This window comes from Zootermopsis nevadensis, unplaced genomic scaffold, assembly GCF_977971745.1.
Source record: "Zootermopsis nevadensis isolate Lab colony 2312 unplaced genomic scaffold, Znev_1.0 Znev_ptg000002l, whole genome shotgun sequence".
Lineage (NCBI taxonomy): Eukaryota > Metazoa > Arthropoda > Insecta > Blattodea > Termopsidae > Zootermopsis > Zootermopsis nevadensis.
In genome coordinates this window covers 23,026,573-23,047,217 of record NW_028259134.1, presented here as the reverse complement: position 1 = coordinate 23,047,217, position 20,645 = coordinate 23,026,573, and the positions used below count along the sequence as shown (strand labels likewise).

General features: G+C 41.7%; 1 protein-coding gene and 1 long non-coding RNA gene across 2 annotated transcripts in view; one reads left to right on the top strand and one right to left on the bottom strand.

Moving 5' to 3' along the window:
- The window catches only part of LOC110832123 (uncharacterized), a 173,015-nt gene that overhangs the window by 146,381 nt on the left and 5,989 nt on the right, over positions 1-20,645 (top strand). The window lies entirely within an intron of this gene.
- Positions 10,582-20,645, bottom strand: part of LOC110832122 (G protein-coupled receptor moody) — a 122,156-nt gene continuing 112,092 nt past the window's right edge. The window contains exons 2-3 of the mRNA XM_087354302.1: positions 15,655-15,893; positions 10,582-14,934 (exon numbers count right to left, since the gene is read on the bottom strand). Of these exons, the coding sequence (XP_087210428.1) occupies positions 13,578-14,934; positions 15,655-15,893 (1,596 nt within the window). The 3' untranslated portion in view covers positions 10,582-13,577. The remainder of the gene's footprint in view (positions 14,935-15,654; positions 15,894-20,645) is intronic.

The following is a 20,645-nucleotide window of genomic DNA, read 5'->3' as shown; positions in this document are numbered from 1 at the left end:
AAGAAATTTTGGCTTCTTCTGAAAGGGAAAAAAAGACATATTTAGAGATGGATTTCGGCGGAAAAGGTGGAAAATTTCATCTCGCTTCGATTATGAGAACAAGTTTCGTGTTCGGTGGTTCTATAGAACTCGCTTAACACCGCTTTTGAAGGTGTCGATATTTTCGTTATGGGTCGTATTATCGCCGATTACGTTTTTGCAGGTAATCAGAGGAGACAATTTGTTTCCATCTGATTGTCTTCACCTAAGAGCATCCGTCCGGAGTTCAGACACGTGCCCATGCTTTAACCTAAATCTATTTTTTTTTCTCGCCCGCCCGCCCCTTTCCAACCCCTGTCGCCAGCTGTTTGCGTTCAATAAAGTGATACCGCTGTACCCAGCTTCGGCCCAGAGGACATGAAAGGGATCTGCCTTCGGGTTCTTAGGAGCAACGAAAGAAGCGGCCGTTGCCCGGGGGGGGGGGGGGCCTCCGAGGTACACGAGTGGATGAAAAAGACACGTGTTCCACTTCTGCAGAATTTGTTTGCTAGGGGACTTGTGTTTGACTGATTGGTCTTAACGCATCTTTTGATGTGAGTCATCGAATGGAAAACACGCGTAAAACTATTTATTAACATCCTGCCACTCGACGTTGCGGTATTCACAGCACAGCTAAGTTTGCCATTAAGAACAATAAATGAGTGTGATAACTGTGTAATTGAAGAAGAATTTCAAAAATTATGGCAACAAAAATCAATTTCCAGTCGTCATTTAATTTTATATAATTGGCACTGAAGTCTGAGGCCGAGTGTTTCAAAGTCTTGCTTTGTTATCGGGATGTCCCCGGTGCTAATGGTCCAGACGTCGACTGCCCTGACCGGGGTGTTCCGTGGTCGTCCACGCTCCCCACAGGCAAATGCCGGTATCTTAAATTCGGCCACGGCCTTCAACATAATTTTTCGAATTCGAAATTACGCTGGTTGTGTGGTTGGGCGGAGAACAATCTGAGCTATTAACGGCGTTGTTAAAATAAACGAAGAAAAATACGTGATTACTCAATGATAAATCGTTGTTATATTCTGATAATCGCGACATATTGGCGGGAAAATCTGTTCTTAGTTTGCAGCGTTACAATTTGGTTTCGCGTGCAGAAATGTACGGAATTGTGTTTCTTGAGTCGGGCTGTTCTCCTACTCACAATGTTAATGTAGGTCAGTGTTTTGTGGTGTCCCTGGGTGTCCAAACTCTGGTCTCTTTCTGATTCCGACGAGAATGTAGTCGTACGGTTAGAAACAGAGAAGTAGCGTCGGGCCCTTCGCTTCGCAGTCCACGTCAAAACTGCACTTCGGATTCTGCTCGACTCGTTCGCCCTGTTATTAAGCGTGTGGTGCCCTTATTGTACTGAAGAATAACTACCTGCAGACTTTTTTGCGTAACTTTTCCCCACGTCCAACTCCTTTTACGATATTTTCTGTGAGCATTCGATAATTATTTTGGCTTTCAAGAATTTCTTGTTCTACTGTCAGATTTTTAACGATGCTGTACCAACTGTACCGGCAAGGTAGTGTAGAATGTCATGGAAACATATGAGGGGACGGAAGCGATGAAGTTTCACATTACGTGACCAAAGTTACCCGGAAATATATCAGGAAACCTGCGGACGACATTTGGGTCAGGGACACGCGGTTTGTATTTCAAAACCTTGAACTGTCCGCTGAAAAAATTAGCTAAGGTTAGGCTCCACACCATGTGGTAGGAACCAGATAGCATCACGCTACGGTCGCTTTACCCCGTCGGAAATACCATCACGTATGAGATTTGTTTAAACAAGGATGTGTAAAGACTATTGGGTAGGCATATGTTATTATTTTGTTTAATGACGCTGTCAGGGGCTTAAACTATACAGCGTGGAATTATTGAATGATAAATTAACGTTCTGAAGCCGAAGCATGTCTGAATATTAATTAATGTTTTGTTGTCCGGTGGGGTATGCTGTTCTGTATGTACTAACTTTGCCGTTAAAAAATATTAAATTAAATTATGGTTGCATTAGGGATCCTGCAGTATGAAACGGCACGTTCTCCAGTGAATCATGCATTATCGCATGAGATGTAATAAATGGCCCTGTTAGAACGTGTTCCGTCTTCATTTATTTCAATCTGATAGAGCGAAACTTAAAAAAGAGAGCCAAGGTATTGGAGTATTTGAGGAAACTTCCCAGATAACCGCTTTCCTAACAATTGCTCAGGGACTCAGATATCTCAGCATCCTGCCCGAGACGTCGTCAGGACATCGAATCCTCGGATAAGGGAAGGAGGAAAATATAAAAAAAAAAAGGAGACAGAACACAAAATGAGTTTGGTGGCTTTATTATATTTTGATTGTGTAAGAGACGCGTTTACAGTGAACGTTTACTTACAACCGATTAATTCGATAGGATTATTTTTGCAAGTGTTTCTTCAGCAGCTGACAGTCTCTCACCAGGTCGCCAGGACAGCCTCCTTCCACACCCTTACCCATAAACCTTCCATTCGATAAGCAATTGACAATTCGTTATTAAATTAATTAAGAAAAATAAATTGTGGTCGGAATACGAAATTGAGGGAGACTTAGGAACAGTTTTTATTCACGTTTGTGTCGGTGACCTTGTGGTCTCTGAGGGGTCATCGGATTTTGGCACGAGGCATTCTTCGTTGTGTCCGGCCAATAAAAAGACCAAAAGGGACAGTCCATTTGCACGTCTCTCTCTGTCTGTCTGCCCCTCGTCAGAGGACCCCTTCTCCCCTCTGCACCCCCGGAGCGTCTTTGTGATATCGTGACATTTGAACTCTCATCCGCAGCCCGGTCACTCCCCATTTTGTCTCGACCCTTTGTCACGGCAAAAGTGTGACCCGCGTTGAGATAAGTGCATCCGAAATATCTTTTGTTTCGTTCGTGGAATGAAGCACGTAAAATGAGCGCATGATGGAAAGACAGGTCTGTCATAATCTAAAACAACTCATCTGATTTTGATTACATCGGGAAACGAGGATCTACACTGGGTTAAAACACCGGTTCGGAGACTGAGTTTTATTTTTCGTGGTTTTCGTCAGTACCTTGAATCAGGCCGGACCGCTTCCTTCCACATCCTTCCCAATTTATCAATCACATTAATTAAATTAAGTAAAATTAAATAAATTTTACCCGCATGACAATTAGTGTCTTCTAAAATTTTTGTGGCCTTAAACTGCGGGAATCGTTGATAATTAAATGAAGGTTCCGCCTGCGTCTGTATTTACCCCCATCTCTCGACGAAAGAAGCAATTAGTAGACTTCAGGAGGAAATGACGTACGCTTTGTCCGTGTCGTTCCGTCTGCATGCGATTAATTGCGTCCTCTAAGTGAACAAAGAGGGAGGAACCAACTTTTACCCCTCACCCCCACCACTTTCCCGTTCCACTCCATTCGTTTCAGTTCTTTTACGTTGCATTGTCTTTCCACCCCGCAGGAAACGGATGACGGGCGCAGTGCCCGCATCCTAGCAACTGGTAAGTCCTCAGATCGGGTCTCGATACCAATCCACAGTAATTTTAACGACCTCTTAGTATTCCTGCAACGTGTAACACCTTTCAACGAAACGAGAAAAATTACACGAGAAAGACCTCTATGAGGATGTTAATATTCTGCATTTAGCCCTGAAGATGGAGACAATAAGCTCCTCCGAAACGTTGGTATGTACATATTCGTCCACATGGCGATACAACCCAACACTGTCATGTGTCTTCTTCTGTAAGTTAAGAGAACATTAGTGTACTTAAACTTGTTACTTCGATCTCTGTCTATAGATTCTACGGGCGTAAGTAAAATTTGAATAATATTTTCCTTGAAGCACTTTTAAGGCAACGGCGTCTTAATTAACGTATAAACGAGATATTAGATTACAGTATTCTTTTACCTTTCTGCGAGAAGCGCGTGTTTATAAGAAAAATGAGCTCACTACAAGGCAACAGAATTAGCGCGACTGTCTGCCTCGTAGTCTAGTATAACTTTACAGACGTTGCAAAGTTGCTTCCTGCCTCAGTTATGAGGTCGATGATTTACTGATCGACTTGATGATAGACGGTAAGCACCTCTGAAACGTCGTTAAACTTCTACTAGACTACACGGCGCAACATCCCAGAGGGTTGCCATCTTCAGAATCGCCGTCGCGAAAAATTAAAATCTCACGAGAACAGAAATCGTTAATACGGATCTGTCATCGACTTCAAATAATGAATGGTTAATAAATCAGCCACAAATTCTGCTTTTTGTACACGTAAACTCGTTAGCAAAAGTCCTGATGTCGATTATCTGTTGGTTATATTGCTCACAAGCGAGAAGACCCTGAATGTAAGAATTCATGTGGGTTTGGCTCCGAAAATCGTCCAATCCTTTGTTTTGTAAATGTAATAAAAATGACGTAAAACGTTCATATAAATAACTAGTTTTTAAAACAGTTATGTTTATACCGTTTTATAGCCGAGTGCAGACCAATGATATGTGTATTTTCTTAAAAACTTTATTATTAAAATGAACGGAAGAAAAACTTGCCATTACAGTGGACAGGCCACAAACAATATTTTGTTTCTTTTACGTGGTATAACTTAATTTTAAATCGAAACAGACAAAGTAAATATCAAGGAATTTCGAAACTGAAGTGAATGAAATTGGCTTTCGTCCTGAAGCTTGCCACCGCTCAGTTCGGAGATGCTGGAAATGACCAGTCGGTGTATCGTGGTCTTATTCGGTACTCCCTCGACAGGATAGGCGTCGGTAAATGCTTTACCGACATCGCCGATCGTCCTTGATGCGAAGAAATGCTCGAGAATACGCAACTCGCTTGAGCAGCGGCCTAGCAAATATTGTGACCTTGAAACAGATCTCAATTAAAGGTTAGATCTGCTTCTGATTTAATTTTTGTACAGAAGGATGTGATTGATGCTGGGTTACGTTTTAAAAGGTACATCCTGTACTTTTCTCAGCAAACGTTACCCTTTATCATAATTACAAAGCTTCTATGAGAGAAATCAGTTCCAGACTTTTATACGACTGAAGGAGTCAACAACGAGATTTTGAAAATTCCAGAAATTAAATTACTTTTCCACAAATTCAGATAAGAGAGACGAACTTTTTTTCTGTGGGGTAGGAACATATATCATCCCTGATATAGATTTCCTTTGCTACCACTTTTCTGTTTTCTTTTGAGACATGAACACGCAGAAAATAGATTAACACGTGCCCCATCTCCAAGCGCGCCAGGTTGACGACTAAGTGGTAGGTCGTTAAAGTATGGAGATCCTGAACGGATTTATATAAAACTTGGTGGAAGAGTTTGATTTTCATACATTTTACTCAGATACGTCTCTTAAGACCCGATTGACATGAAGCTGACTTCGCAATTTATCAATGTAAGATCTGAGATTTCACCGCGGTGAAGACTTGAATTATGGGTTGTGACGTCGTGTAGGCTCGTAAGTGGTTTTTTACGTATCGGCGGAAGCTACCGCCAACAACAAGATGAATGCAGCGTCCTACTTTATCTACACGATTTACGTTAAAGTCCGCTTGCAATTACTCTTTTAATGTGCCCGTCTGTCTACATTCTCGACTCTTTGCCAATATGTTTGATCATCGCCAAACGCGAAAACGGGCAAGGACATTTCCGGAAATAATCAGTACCGATAGAAAGACGACGTGTTAATGAAATTGTCGATCAGAATTATAACCCTCAACATATAAAGAGAACGGCACAGCTAATGTTTATTCACGGGCGTAGTTAACATTTTATGGACAGCGCGTTGCATTAGTAATAAATGAGTTGCTTGTTTTCTGGGCTTAGTGCGAAAAGTTCTTACGAGTTTTACACAGATTTCTATTTGTGGAAATTCTCTAATTGTATGAATGATTACAAATTATTATTACTAACTCGTTTTCACCTTAGTTAACTCTCTGAAGACAAAGTGAATCTGAATAATATTTAGGAATCCAGTCCGTACCGCGAAGAAAACACTACACTTCACCATTACAAAGATCAACTGGTTAACCTTGTTTAAGGAAATAATACGACTAAACCGCTAATTAACCTTTGGAGTCGAAGCTCTTTCAAATGAAACTTAAGAATTCAGTCCGTACCGCGAAGAAAACACTACACTTCACCATTACAAAGATCAACTGGTTAACGGCGATTAAGGAAATAATCGCTGTTTATTTTTAGAATCGTACGAAATACACAAAAGTACAAAATGAAGAGTTATTGATTATTAAAGCACATTTTACGTGTAGGTATCACTAGACTCTAAACGTTAATAACATTTTAATTAATTTTGTTACGGTTATTAAACCAAGGATACGATTGGTTGAACCTGAAGGACGCATAGGGAAATAAGAGAAATTCATACGAACGTTTTCCGGAAAATCTGAAAGCAAGAGATCACTTAACGACATAACCGAGGGGAATGAATAAAGGGATCCTTGAGAAAAAGGTTTTGAATAATTGCGGTTGATTGTACAGACGGCGGCCAGCCTTCGGGTATCAGAAGACGCGGATTATCTCGACCAGCTTAGCAACTATCAGCGTTTCAAGTGAAACCATGAAATATTTGGGTTAGGTTAGTATTTCATGTTATCGTTAGTTGCTAGATTTAAGGTACCGCAGTGGCATTTAGTGTAGAAATCAATCGCTTGGCGTCGCTGCTATGCGTTTTGGAAGGTCCCCCGGTTGTAATTCTGGTTCAGAGACAAGATGTCCTGACCCGAAGTCTTTCGCGCTTCTTCGCAGTCACCACGCGCGAAAAGGTGGGATAACATCTCTTCCAAATTCGTCATTCACACAATCACTGTTAACATTCGACGCTGGACTTTATGTGCACTCGAAACGCATATTTAAATAACCATTCTTGTCTAGTGACTGAGGAAGACCACCACACGGGATACTTGTAACTTACCACGACTGAGTTCTTGGTAGCTTCCAGCCGAATGGAGGGAGGGCGTCGTGAGGGGTTGGGGAGGGAGACAGGATGCAAGGCGTCGCGGTGAATAAAAGATGGCGGAATCCGGATGTTGCGCTGACAGGAAGTGCAGTGGCGCAAATCAGGATACGGAAAGGGGGAACGGACAGACTGCGCCAACACGTTGTACTTTAAGCAAATAACCAGACGTCGATGTTGCTAGATAAACAGCCAAGGAACGAGGTAGATGATTAATTAAGCGACCATCTTAATAAACAGATATATAGGCAGAAGGGTCTGAGCGTGTGAACACTTACGACGCACGTTTGCCAAATCAAATGGTTTCCTGTACATCAGTCATTTTATCTACGCGCCCTCTGGCATGGCGCGTTCCATTTTACGTGCTACACTCCTCCTAGTTTATTTGTCTTGTGTCCAAGTATTGTCGTTGCTCAAATTAGAGACGAGATTCGAGCACGTCGTCCTGTACTTACATTAAGTAAAATTATATCAGCGTTTACTTTAGAATGCGGGCACGTCAAAGTGAAATGCGACCCCGAACCGAATCTGCTCTTAACCTGTTTGTGAATGTATGTTTGATTTGTTACAGTCCGTCCCAAACATCTGATGTTTGCCACGTTTTCGAAGGACAGGTCACCTGCCTTTATGACGTCAAATTATCGTCGGTCAGGGATTTTTTTTAAGGCGTATCTGAAGCGTTCGGCAATTTTAAGTGCTTTGACATCCGAATGAAACCTTCATTTCTTCGTCACAAAGCGAAAGTGACGCTCGATAGCCCAGACGCTGGAGCTGAGAAACCGAACGTTCACGGGCAGTTGATCGTCGCCCACACCGCGAAGACTTTTCCCGTCTCAGTTCTGCTCCGCTGATTTGGAGCCAGGCAGACGACAGATAACGCATTCCTTCGCGGGGGTCTGTATGAATCTTCCAGGATTCACAAGTCGCTTTTCTCTGTGCATTCGGCTGGGTTACTTTCGAGGCGCGGAAACATGGCAGTGTAAGAACAGTCCACCCGCGCTGATGAATTGGACCCATCTATCGTACAAGCGTCCGTCTGAAAGTTAATAATCAATTGCCTTTGCCAGGAATTTTACGACCTTTATGAAGACGTAAAGGTTTGTCATAGTCGTACAAACTCCAACACAAAAAAATATTATCGGAATCCATAAAGTCGTTTCTGAGATAAAACTGCGAACGGACGGACGGACGGACGGACGAGTTAACTTTATAATTTAGTGCTTATAATTCGGGTGTGTGGCGTGTTACTGAAAATCTTTGGAGAATCGACCGAAGATCTAATTGAAGTTGGGCTTTGAACTTAATTTCTTCGATTGTTTTTATTTCTCATTCCACTTACTGGGAATTGACAAGGTGACCCAGGTATGGAGTCCATGGAAGATTGAGCCTGTTATTCAGTTAATCGTTTCTTGTACGTCTGAAGATTACGGCTAAAATTAAATATTTATAATTGTAAAACCAATGGTTCTTATCTTCGTAATAATTTTTTTGCCTGAAGGAAATGTCATTTATTAACTTCGCGTCACAGCCATGTTGTAATTGTCACAAAATTAAAAGATAAATAATGAAACTTTAAAGTTTGTAGGTGTTGTTGATAAGTACAGTTGTCATAATTGATAACGACACATCGACATTTTGTTTTCTGTGGAACACGCGTTATTTATGGTTGGCATGGGAATGTTTGTTTATGACGGAATTTTTTATTTTTCATTTCCAGCAATAACTTCAGTTGCCTCTGGAATCCACCAGTATCAACACCCCCCCCACTTTTTTACCGTGTATTTTCTAAGTGACAGATAGCTCTTTGACGTGGTTTTCCTTTCTCTTCTATCCATAAGTTCGTTCGGGTCATCGCAGGATGCTGAGATCCATATGTCAGATTTTGCACACGCCATAAAACTTTATAATGAACGGAAAACCGCCCATAAAGACGTTTTTAAATCAGACGTACAAAATAAATGCGAACCCGAATGGCGCCCGAGACCAAGCCAGATTTCTTTTTAATACCATCGCACTTTATAAAAAAAAACTACCACACTTAAAAATGACACATCTAGTGATGTCTTCTATACGTTTAATTCCGAGGTTACTCATTACTGGGGCTCGGATGTTCATGACCTAAAAAACCGAGAAATATGCATGAAAATATGACCCAAAAAAGGCAAAATATGACCTAATTTCTTATGAAAAAATATTCGCTAAAATTTAAAAAATGCGTTTTGTATTTCAATCATGTTATTTATTTACATATGCATGTACAACTTTTACATTACTTGACTTCCTAGTAATTTTAATCAAAAACCTCAGTCGCTTTAAGTTGTAAATGCCTCGTTTTGGATCAGCATCAGATGTTGAGAATACGTGCTCCTATAAAAATAAGATAAAATTTACGAAAGAGTCTTTCATGCATTTCAAATTCATTAATTACAAATAAATAAACAAAATTCAAAATATTAAGTACCTTTCTTCATTCTCCTTTCTTGGCAGCGTTACAATGTATAACGATGTGTATTTTTAAGGTCTCAAATGAAAATCTTCTTAGATTGTCGCACAATATGGTCTTGTAACTTCAGACATCACAAACGTTTCATGGCGTTATCGAAAAGTACAGCGATAGAGGAGTGGTTTACTGTATCAAGGAGGAGTAAGTCACCAGGGCCGTATCACAATGTTGTTGCACATTAAATCCCTTACCAGCTGTAACTTTAACTTCACAAAGTTTACAGCACAGAATTGTTCCATCAGAACTGAAACATTCCTCGCCGAAATCTTTAACGAAACCTCTTAACTTCGCACTTTCGGCTTCTTAACTAACTGAAAGATTCACTGTAAATGCCTGAGAAATGTAGTTTCAAGAAAGAATTTTATACCCAAAATATAACCGAAATACAAATATGACCTAAAACATAAAAATGACCTGTTGCGTCAGACATGAGGATTGTTGAGCGCGGTGGACGTATCCAACGCCCATTACAACACTTTCGTGTTTTCTGGATTCCAATGTAATTAATTTTTTGACAGATAGAAAATATGTCACGAGAGACGATTTGTGTTAAAATGGACGTGAACATTTTATGATGTGACCTGTGCACATCGATATTGACACAAAAATCAGTCATTAAACCCCCCCACCCCCACCCCCCATAAATTTAATTCGAATTACAGAGATAGGGAAAGCAATGAAGTGTATAGACCACCAAGGGGAAAACTTTGCTTTTGAATAATAATTAAAAAGTAATTGGTTGACTGGGGAAAAAAATCCCCTCGTAAATATTTATCTGAAATTACGTCAACTCGCCTCGTGCATTCGTCGCTGTTACGTCAAAATCGGTCGTGGACCCTCAGTGCCTCCCACCCAGTGGGCAATGCGGTCTCCTCGTCGGGGGGTGACATAGACGTGGACGGGCTCATATAGCGCGTTCTTCGTCCGCGCTAAAACTTGAAACACACTTAAAATCCGTTTTTGCTTGTGTTCGTTGTGAGTTATGAGTGCGGAATCTTGCTTTGTGCTCTCAACCAGCACACGCACGCGTATTCTGAATAAATGTCAGATGTGGCTAGGAAAGGATCGTACAGAATAAATCTTCTGAAGAAGATGCTATTTACCAAAAAGCGTATTTTATTTAATAATTCTTCCCTAGAGCAACACACACATACAATCGTCTGACACAGTACCGAAAATAACATCGCTTAGTGGTGCAACTTTCGTATGCAGAGACGTCATTACCGCCTCAGCTAAATTTCCCATGAGTCCATGTTTAGAGTTACAGGAGAACTACTACCTTATTACTCTATGGCAGCCTTTAAAAATTTTGGCTGCACAGTGAACGTTTTTGAGCGATCGGTTGACATTCAGCGACTCAAGAAACGGTTTAAGTCAGACTTTTTAAATTCCGTAAGAAATTATTCGTATAGCCGAATGAAAGACACACTTTAACTCTAAATACGAACCCTTGTAATTTTAGCCAGATATAATAAATGATGTATTATCTTGCAGTCTTTGAAGTATCACTGCAGTAAACATCCACCTTTTTTTTTAAAAGTTTATTTCCTCCTGTGTTCCATAATTAGATGAACAGAGGTCCATCCGAGTGATTCCCCAAGGCTGCGTTCGAGTAGACTCACTCAGATTTTGTGAACTGTATTTACTCTTAATATATTCACAAACTTACGCATTCTTCTTATTCTTCTTCTTGAGTGCTGCACTGCGTAGTCTCGTAGAAGTTTACCAACGTTTCGGAGGCACTTCTTGAGTCCATCTACAGTCTCCTGATTACGGTATCAGTCATCTCTGAAACGTCGATAAACGTCTACCACAGTATCGAGTTCAACATCACACAAAACAGTCATCATACTTCCCACAATGAGACCCTGAGATCTCACCTTTTATTTATAAGCTCCTGACATCCTCTGGGAACAGTCTGGACCATTCTGGTTGATATTTCACCGACAGTATGAATTTCATCAACTTGCTACTAGAATCAATGGCACTTATGAATTACATATAATTTATTTAAATAAAGATATTTCGGGATTTCTTGTCGCGAAACGTACTGCTAATTTTAATGACACTGAAAGAGATAAATATAATTTTCATAACTGATTTCTCCATCGGTGAGAGGGAATCAGGACTTGGGGAGAATCCACAGCAGTTGCTAACGTAGCAATGAAATGGTTAATTACATTATTTTATGGATTGTGAGATCTAAATATGGCAACACAACTTCTTACCCAGATACAACAATAATTATAATCTTAGCTTTAATTCGTTGCGGTAGAACGCATTTAAACAAATTAAACATTATATCTTATCGTGATCCAGGCTTTACATTGTAAAATATTCCACAATTAATATTTACACATTTATTCAGACGAATGTCTATAAACACAAAACATACAATTTATCAGTCGACCTTGTATTTTGAAAACTTTCGCGCTCCGTGATACAAGAATCTTTTCCTCAGTAACTCTTTGGTTCATTTACACAGCATTTAAATATATTTCCCTTAAAGATATGTTTTTCGGTTAGTATTGTTCCCGAGGCACTTTCTGTAAAGAAACTTCTACACTAAATTACTTTCCGTAAACACAAATTGCCATGAACTTAACACTGTTGGCAGTTCGTAACTCGGATGAGCTACACTGAAGTTTCTGTAAATTTCAGTCGCGTATTTGGTAAATTAACTCCTGTCAATTTGCGTGTCGTATTTCAAACGTCCACCGTATCTTCTGAAATGTTGCACCGCCTAGTTTGGTAGAATTTCGTTCGCTGCTTCTATCATCAGAGATTCTACCAGACTACATGGCGCAACACATGACGAGACGTTCAGCTTCGTACTTGTTGCCATGAGAACCTGAATATCGCCCACTGTTTCCTTCTTAATTTCAATGATTACTGCCGATAATGAGAAATACCTCTCAAAACGTAATTCAGTTGCAATTTTATCATCTGTTTCTCATAATTATCAACATTTTTGAAGTGACATTGGACTCCCTTATTTTGGAAACAGAATCTCATAACAATTTTTTTTTTTTTGGCGGGGGGGGGGTGGTTGTTGTTGAAGAAATAAGATGACAAATATCCGTGGCTCTCATTAGTAGTACAGCATCCTCTTAATTTCTTGCTGAAGGGGCATCCAAGTACCAAATCTGCTTGTCGGCCTTCGACATTGACGCGTGCCATTTGTGAAACAGATTATTGTGTCTTGGCGAGCGAAGACATCGATGCGCCTTTAACCAAACGACCAGACACGAACACGGCTTGTCCAAAAGTATCAAATTTATATAGATATATAAAATTATGGTAACGTTTTGAGACTAGATTCTTCTCTGCAGCAAAAGTTCCATTGCGTAGAACTGCGACATTTGAGCAAAAGCAGCAATTGCGTTGTTGTTGTTGTTTTTGTTGTTGTTGATCTAATTTAACTACGATGAACTAAATTCTAAACCGATTCTTTAGGTTTGTTTGTGAATGCAGTTTGACAAGATGTCTCTGAACTGTTTTTATTACAAATTAATAAGGATATTAATCACAAGCCTTTCCTTTTGTGTACACGTCCTCTATAAAGGATCTACAGTTAAAATCTCCAGTCTTCTACAAAAATTGTATTCATGCTTTATTTGGTTCAAGTTTTTAATGTGAATTACTTGTTTTTATCAACCTTTGGCTTTGTAAATCTTTGACCTCGTAACAATCACGTAGACACTGAAGTAGAGTTACTTTCTGACAAATAATTTTCGTTGATGCTGAACCCTTAAACAACTTTCTAAATGTCTATGGTAGTTCCAGAGCATTTGCAAGAAAAGAACTCAAAGATTAATATCATCTTTAATCGCAGCTTTCTCGTCTTCAAAGAATAGAAATCTTCTTGGTAAAATCTCAGAAAATAAACATTCATTTATCTTCATATCTAAGTCACTTCACTTGCAGCCATAATTTAACAGAGAATGGTACCAAAAGTACGGCCACCGTGATCACGTCTTGCTGTCTTTTTCCTCCCCAGAGGTCGTCGTCGGTGGCGAATTAGACCTTCTTTTTACCAAGTGAACTGACGAAGGGGCTCTTGGCTTCTTGGAGCCCCTGTGCAACCGTTGTCATGCCCTCTGGGACACGCTCCGGCCAGCACCTCCCGCGCCATTACCAGGCTGCTGTTGAGGGAGTGCAACTTCCTGGCTGGAGCTCCGACACATCAGCAAATTCTTGTAGGCTTGTCTGTACTCGGAACTCATGACCACGTAAATTATTGGATTTATGCACGTTGTCAAGTAGATAAGTACGTAGCCAGCTATGTTCAGCCCGTGAATGTCAATGGAGTCTTTGAAGGTCTTGCTGATGGTGATGGGAAGGTAGCAGATGACGAACGAAGCAAATATTACGAGAATCATCTTGAGGAGTTTCTTGTCTTTGGCTGTCATCTTACCAGGAGTTGCAAGTCCGGATGAAGCCGCGAAAGTACTTTGTCGTCGAGGACTCGTACTGCATTTGATCTTACCACCCACACGGAAGGCACTCGTTACATGCGACAGTGCTGAGTTGACAGCTCCGGCCGTTGTCACCCTCTCCTTCCGACGACCCTTACAAGTCACTCCTCTCGATCGCTGGTTGAAACTGTGTTGAGCCGAAGACGATGTCGTCCCACAGGGATCCATCGTCGAAGAGCTACAGAGAGACGTCGGAGTTCCGCTTCGACTACTGCAAACACCTTCCTCGTCGTCATATTCCTCGTTACCTGCAGCTCCTGCGTCGATGCCCGATGAAGAGGAAGGTTCGCCAAAGACTTTCTTCTGCAATGGAAGTCTCAGGCGAATTGGCGATGGAGGTGAGAGGAGACTAGGACTTGGTGGCAGGATAATTCTGTCAGATTTGCTGCTGCATCCGATGACATTGTCAATTATTTGAACCCTGATATCTGAAGAAGACTTGTTGTTGTTGCAAGGTGGGGGAGACGTGTGTCCGTTCTCCATGAAGGACGATCCTTTGTCGTTGGTGATAGTTGGACCGGTGCTTGAGGACCCGAGTGCGGAGTCTTCTGGAGAGAAGTTACATTTTTTCATAATTCTTCCAGATACAGTGACAGCCTCGTAACCTTCGCCACGACGCACTTTACCATCAGGGTTGTTGCTGCTGGTGGCTGCACCGGAACTGCGCGACTGATTCGCTGTGACCGTATTGTGTCGCGTCGTGAGGCGCGATTTGAATGCCGTCTTGCGGACGATATAAAAGATGCGAGCATAGCAGATCACAATGGCGAGGCAGGGGATTAGAAAGGCGACGATGAAGAGGAATTCTTTGGGAGAGTGGCCGTGAGAGTCTGGCAGAATGGAGCAGGAGCCAATCCTCGTGTCCAGGCCAAATCTCCCCCACTTGCCGAACCACGTGGTAATGAGAGCGCCGAATCCGAAGACCCACGTGCAAGCCACCATGAGTCCCAAGTACTGCTTCTTGTACAACCTGAAACACACACGAAGCCAGATCAAGTTCCTTGCTCAGGGCAGCGAATGGTAAGGCGATTCGGTGCTAATGAATTGCAAAGGATATGGATTTTCTTTAACGTGCTGAGGAAAATCACGAAGAACCAATCATAATAAGCTGTCGCCGGGCTGAAATTTCAACCCTGGACTTAACTGAGTACGAAGCGGGCTTCGACCACTTGTAAAGTCGTAAAACCAGTTCATTATAGATTGGTAACTAGGTTGTTTAACGAAGCGTTTTAAGTATAGACGTGGATTAACAATGAATGAGGTTCGTAAATAGAGAGTAGGTGGGAATTTGTAAGGAGACGCTTGAATGTGCAGCCTCAAGAAAAACACGAAAATGTCGGCTCGTGATTCTCAGAATAAACAACGATTATTTCCTTAAACAGCGTTAACCAATCGATCTTTGTAATGGTGAAGTGTAGTGTTTTCTTTGCGGTAAGGACTGAATTACTAAATATTTTGAGTTTTTGTAATGGTGAAGTGTTTTGTTTTCTTCGCGGTACGAACTGAATTCTTAAATATTTTGAGTTTTTGTAATGGTGAAGTGTAGTGTTTTCTTCGCGGTACGGACTGAACTTTTAAGAACTATTTAAACAAACAGGGCTTGTGTTTCTGGACAGATTATCTCGTTAGGAGCATTGAAAGGAATGCGCACATTGGGTTTTTGCTGTAAAGATTACGGAAATCGACTTACTTGGGGTACAGCCTGGGATGGCCGATCATCACGTAGCGGTTGATGGTGATCGCCAGGACGGTGAAGAGAGAGACAGCCACAAGGCCGTAGCGCGTGAGGGGGAACAGCTCGCATAGCAAGTTGCCGTGTTTCCAGGCGCGCTGCCAGAACGTCGAGGAAGCCAGAGGCAGGTTGAAGCAGCAGAACATAAGGTCCGACACACTCAGGTTGATGATGAAGACCGCGGTCGCATTCCGGACCTGCGGGAGACACGCGTCTGTCAGTGCATTGACAAAGTTACATTCTGTTCGGTGGGTGCTACTTCAGGTTCTCACGGAGGCGGTGGCCGTGCAGTCTGGTAGAAAAATTGACCGACGTTTTGGAGGTGCTTACTGCCTCCATCGTCAGGGCTAAGCGGTGCTACATGGAACATTGTCATCGTCATACACGTCGCCGTGAGAACCTGAAATGTTACCATTTAGGCTTTCTTGGTGATATTCACTCTCACCACCCTCATCATCATCATCATCATTAAGGAGCTTTCATTAATTATATCTTATTGCTCACGATTCAGAATTAAGTCCTTCAGACATCTGGCAATACTCCTTAGATTGGGGATCGGCCCATCGCAAGAACTCGACCTAAAGTAATATAGAAAAACGCGAGTTAAATGTACACATCGGTTGGGCCAAAAACAGTTTGATACAAAATTTGTAGACGCTTTCAGAACGTGTTGCAACAAAAATACTTCAATTCCGGTGAAAAAGATCTATGATTTATTTTAATTAAACACAACCTCGAAGTCACCATTTTGACTGATTACTGTGTTATATAACGACGCTTTTCAACTACAAATATTATAAGGGCTCCAGTGGTTTTTATTTGTAAATTGGTAAGGGTTCGGAAGGAAGCGTTCGTGTCCCGTTTAAGACAATTTAGCAGCTGATGCCTGGTGGGACTGAGAAGAAACACAGTCCCGGCAGAGAGTCGAACCTGGAATCTCCAGATTACGTAACAGGCGTGCCAACATCTGTACCATGACGCACGTTCCTCAGTGTAATATGCATTGTAATCATTCACTGTGGGTCCTTTGAAGTCTTGAATTTGGGGGGGGGGGGAGAGAGTTGTGCCGTGCCCAGGGTCACTAAGGTCACGTGGGCGAGACGGATGAAGGCCGGAAGCCGTTCTGATAATCAGTGCGGGGATAATGAAGTGTGTGGCCTGGATAACCAGAACAGACAAGCCACGAGCGCGAATCCTGTAATGCACATTACGGATATGGGACTAAAAATTAATTACCAGCTTTCAGTTCTTAAACACGTAAAAGCTACGAAGTGAGATGAATGATAGTCAATATAAAGCGATTAAAAGCACTCCCAGTGAACGTTGAGCGTTTTAGGGCGGCTGGCATCCTTTAGAGTGTTCGTTTAGACGGAGAATTAATTATTTACGAGAAGCAGAACGAGTAGTCTACAAAGAAAAAAGTTATCTGAAATTAATTAATTATTTTCCTTTCACAATCGTGTTAAGTTTGTTCATTGTTTTATGGTCTATCGGACATTCGTTTGAAAATTCCGAGGACTTGTTAAGTCAACTCCCCCCCCCCCCACACACACACAAAGTCCTTTTCAGTAGACAGTCCAATAACGTCGGAGCTTAACACGAGAGAAAATTTGCAGTTAAATCAGACTGTAAGTTATTTCATCTCGTTGTGCGGTGTATTTTCTCCCCATTTGAGGAAGCTGTATGTCTGTACCGAGGGGCAAACGCCCTGTTATTCTAAAACTACATCAGACTGGGAGACGCTCGTATTGTCAATGCGATATGCGAAGATAATGCTGATATATTGTTTCACTGTTCAATGCAAGGAATGTTAATTCCCGTCAGCTTTCACGGGCAGGAGTAAAGTTTACTAAAGCAATCACCGCGATCTGCAGGAGTGTAAATTCTGTGACGGTGCTGCCACCATGCGATTGAAGTTTGTAAACAAAAGACGGATTTCTGCGAATCAGAATGTCACATTCCATTACAGTCGCATTTGTGACACGTGTTGTGGGTCTCAGGGCCCAGTTGGGACCACACCACCATTTTGGACACATTCGCTTTGTTGTTGGTTTTAATTCAAGTGAGTATGTTATGTGAAGTCTCTTGAAATTGATGTTGTGTTTGGCCTGTGAAAAATTTCGCCTTTCTACAACCAGCGAGGCGGGTCCTTATCCTTTCTCGGGGCGGACGGAACACGCGGTAATTAATGGTCTCCGTTAGACAAGATGAACTTACTTCGCATTACGCCATAAACTTGGGCTGACAAGCGCTGGATTGCAAATAAAAACGATGTGACGAAAAGTGTCTGTTTCAATTTATTTACAAGTTGTGGGAGCCGCTTAGGGAGACAAAGCTTAAAACATCTTTCAGCAGTCATATTTAAATGAGAAGATATTTAACTTTTATTACTCTCTTTTACGGAGTTAAAATACAGTGAACCGTGGAATTCAACCTACCATTCGCTTCAGAATGGTCTGTCTCCCCATAACATTGAACATTACAGTGCGTAGAACTGTAATGTTATTGGTCCTTCTGTAGTCACGTGATACAAAATATTATCTCTTCCCCTGAGGCAAAAATTGAGGTTCATAAAATCGTGTTCGTAATAAAATCTCAAAGGACCTGAACATTGCTCATCGTTTCAATCAGGCTTCTATCTTAAGAGAAAAGTGCAAATTATATTTCATTTTATTTTAAGGACAGTACAGTACGCCTTTCGAAGCTGTGTGTACTCCGTCTTCTTACTACAAAGTGTGTACGTGCTACCACCTTGCGGCCCATCAGCGTACTGCTGGAAGAGGGGGGGGGGGGTTGACGTTGCGGTGTAAATTATCGTCATCACTGTTGAGTTTCCACGAGCGACGTTTTTCTTTTTTCCAGTTAGCTGAGTGCACGTCCGGACACCGACGTGTCTGAGACGACGTAAAGTTATCCAATTTGGAGGACTTGACTTCAAACCCGGACTTAATAAAATTCCGCAAGCGACGACTTTTGGTGTAAAATATCGTAACGTTTGGAAGGAAGAGTCTCTGGTTTGGTGAATGCATTTTATTGTCTGGGTCAGGAGCCTTGGCACAGAAGTGGCCCTGTGTTCAACAGCGGTCTGTCCACCGGTCGGAATTAGCCCGAGGGAGATGGCCCTATCCTCCTGATAACATAAGCCGTCCTTCACTGTAATTTAAAGAAGTTCATAAACGCACTGTGAGTCAAACAGAATGTGACCTTCGAGTGATTAGCATTCTGTTGTGTTCGGGAGGTTCCCGGTTCGAATCTTGACCCGAATACAAGTATACTGAAGTTTTATAGATTTTATCCGGTCACCCAACGCAAATTCTGGGAATGCACCTTAATACAATCCAAGAATTACTTTTTAAAATTATTTTTGGATCACTTTTCATAATCACTTCAGTTGAATTAGCTTCTCTAGTCTAATCGAAAATCAATCATCGCCGTCTGTTTGATATTAAGGCAATTTCAGTGAAGTTGTAATGGAATTAGTCGACGTACATGTTCAGGAAGGATTTCTGAACACGTACTGCACCCGAGGTACCTCTGAGTTCCTCAGCTCACCCGGAAGGGCTCGCCATTTCGACTTACTCCTACCTTGTGTCCGTAATTCACTACCCTCGTTTATGTCTATCCATTGTTTGTGTTCCTTTCGCTCGTCTGCACTCCTTCTGCATTTTGAGTTTCTGCATTGGGCACAACAGTGATTCACGTGGGAGGTGCCGTCAGCTGACTGGGGTCGTACACACGTCAACAGCTTCTATCACAAATTGAAACGCAGACAACGTCAACAACCTTTAGGCTCTCTAGGGTGGGAGGGGAGTGTTAACGAGCACGGCTAGAATACGCAGGTGGACCGAAGGAGTGACCCAGAAACCCAACGGTCCGCCGACGTCCGGGGATTTATTCTTAAAGGCGAACTCGTTGTCCGCACGCCCGGTCAGACCAGGACGCTTTTTTTAAGACCATCACATCAACGTGATAATGTTTCCCAAAGTCAGTGACCTTTTAAATGGCCCTTAAAGTGTAAATACGTTTTGAGCTGGTAACTATATGTCCCACCTGAACTATCTGCAGCACCTGTTCACGTGTTTATTGTAAACAGCGATTATTTTCTTAAACAGCGTTAACCAGTTGATCTTTGTAATGGTTAAGTGTTGTGTTTTCTTCGCGGTACGGACTGAATTCGTAAGTTTCATTTGAAAGAGCTTCGGCTCCAAAGGTTAATTAGCGTTTTAGTCGTATTATTTCCTTAAACAGCGTTAATCAGGTGATCTTTGTAATGGTGAAGTGTTGTGTTTTCTTCGCGGTACGGACTGGATTCTTAAATCTTTAGACGAGGTTTCAAATGACGAGCGGGCACTGCTAATGGATAGCGAATGTAGAGGAATAGAGAAAAAAGATATTATTTGTGATGATATTAATGTCCGTCTTTCATAAGAAGTAAGATGCGTTAGGACCCCTTAGAAATAACTTCATTCCACACTGATCAGTAATGTCACCCGTCAGCCGTGCTCCGGCGGCAACATCTCCGACGTGCCTGTTGTGCATGTAATCGAAACAGTGACTTGCAGGCGGAAGTATCATAATGCTGTCCCTAGGATCCCTCGCGACCCGCCTCGAGCTCAGATAATTGCCAGAGGGACGTGAAAGTGCGTCATAATTCTTGCGAGACTCGGAGGAAATTATTGAGACAGTTGGCGTGATGTGCGGTTACGCCACGTGATGCCAATTGGATTCAAGTGGCTTATGAATCAGCGACCCTCGTGATACTATATATATAGTTCTCTTCCAATCTTTGTTTCTCACAGCAAAAATGTTTATCTCTAACTTCGTTTAATGTGTTTATATTTTCCATACATTCTTTATTAATTTTTATTACTGAATGTTGGACTTTCGTTATTTTTGGTCTCGTATTTACTTCTGAAAACAAATATGTTGATGAAATTTTAGTGTGTGTT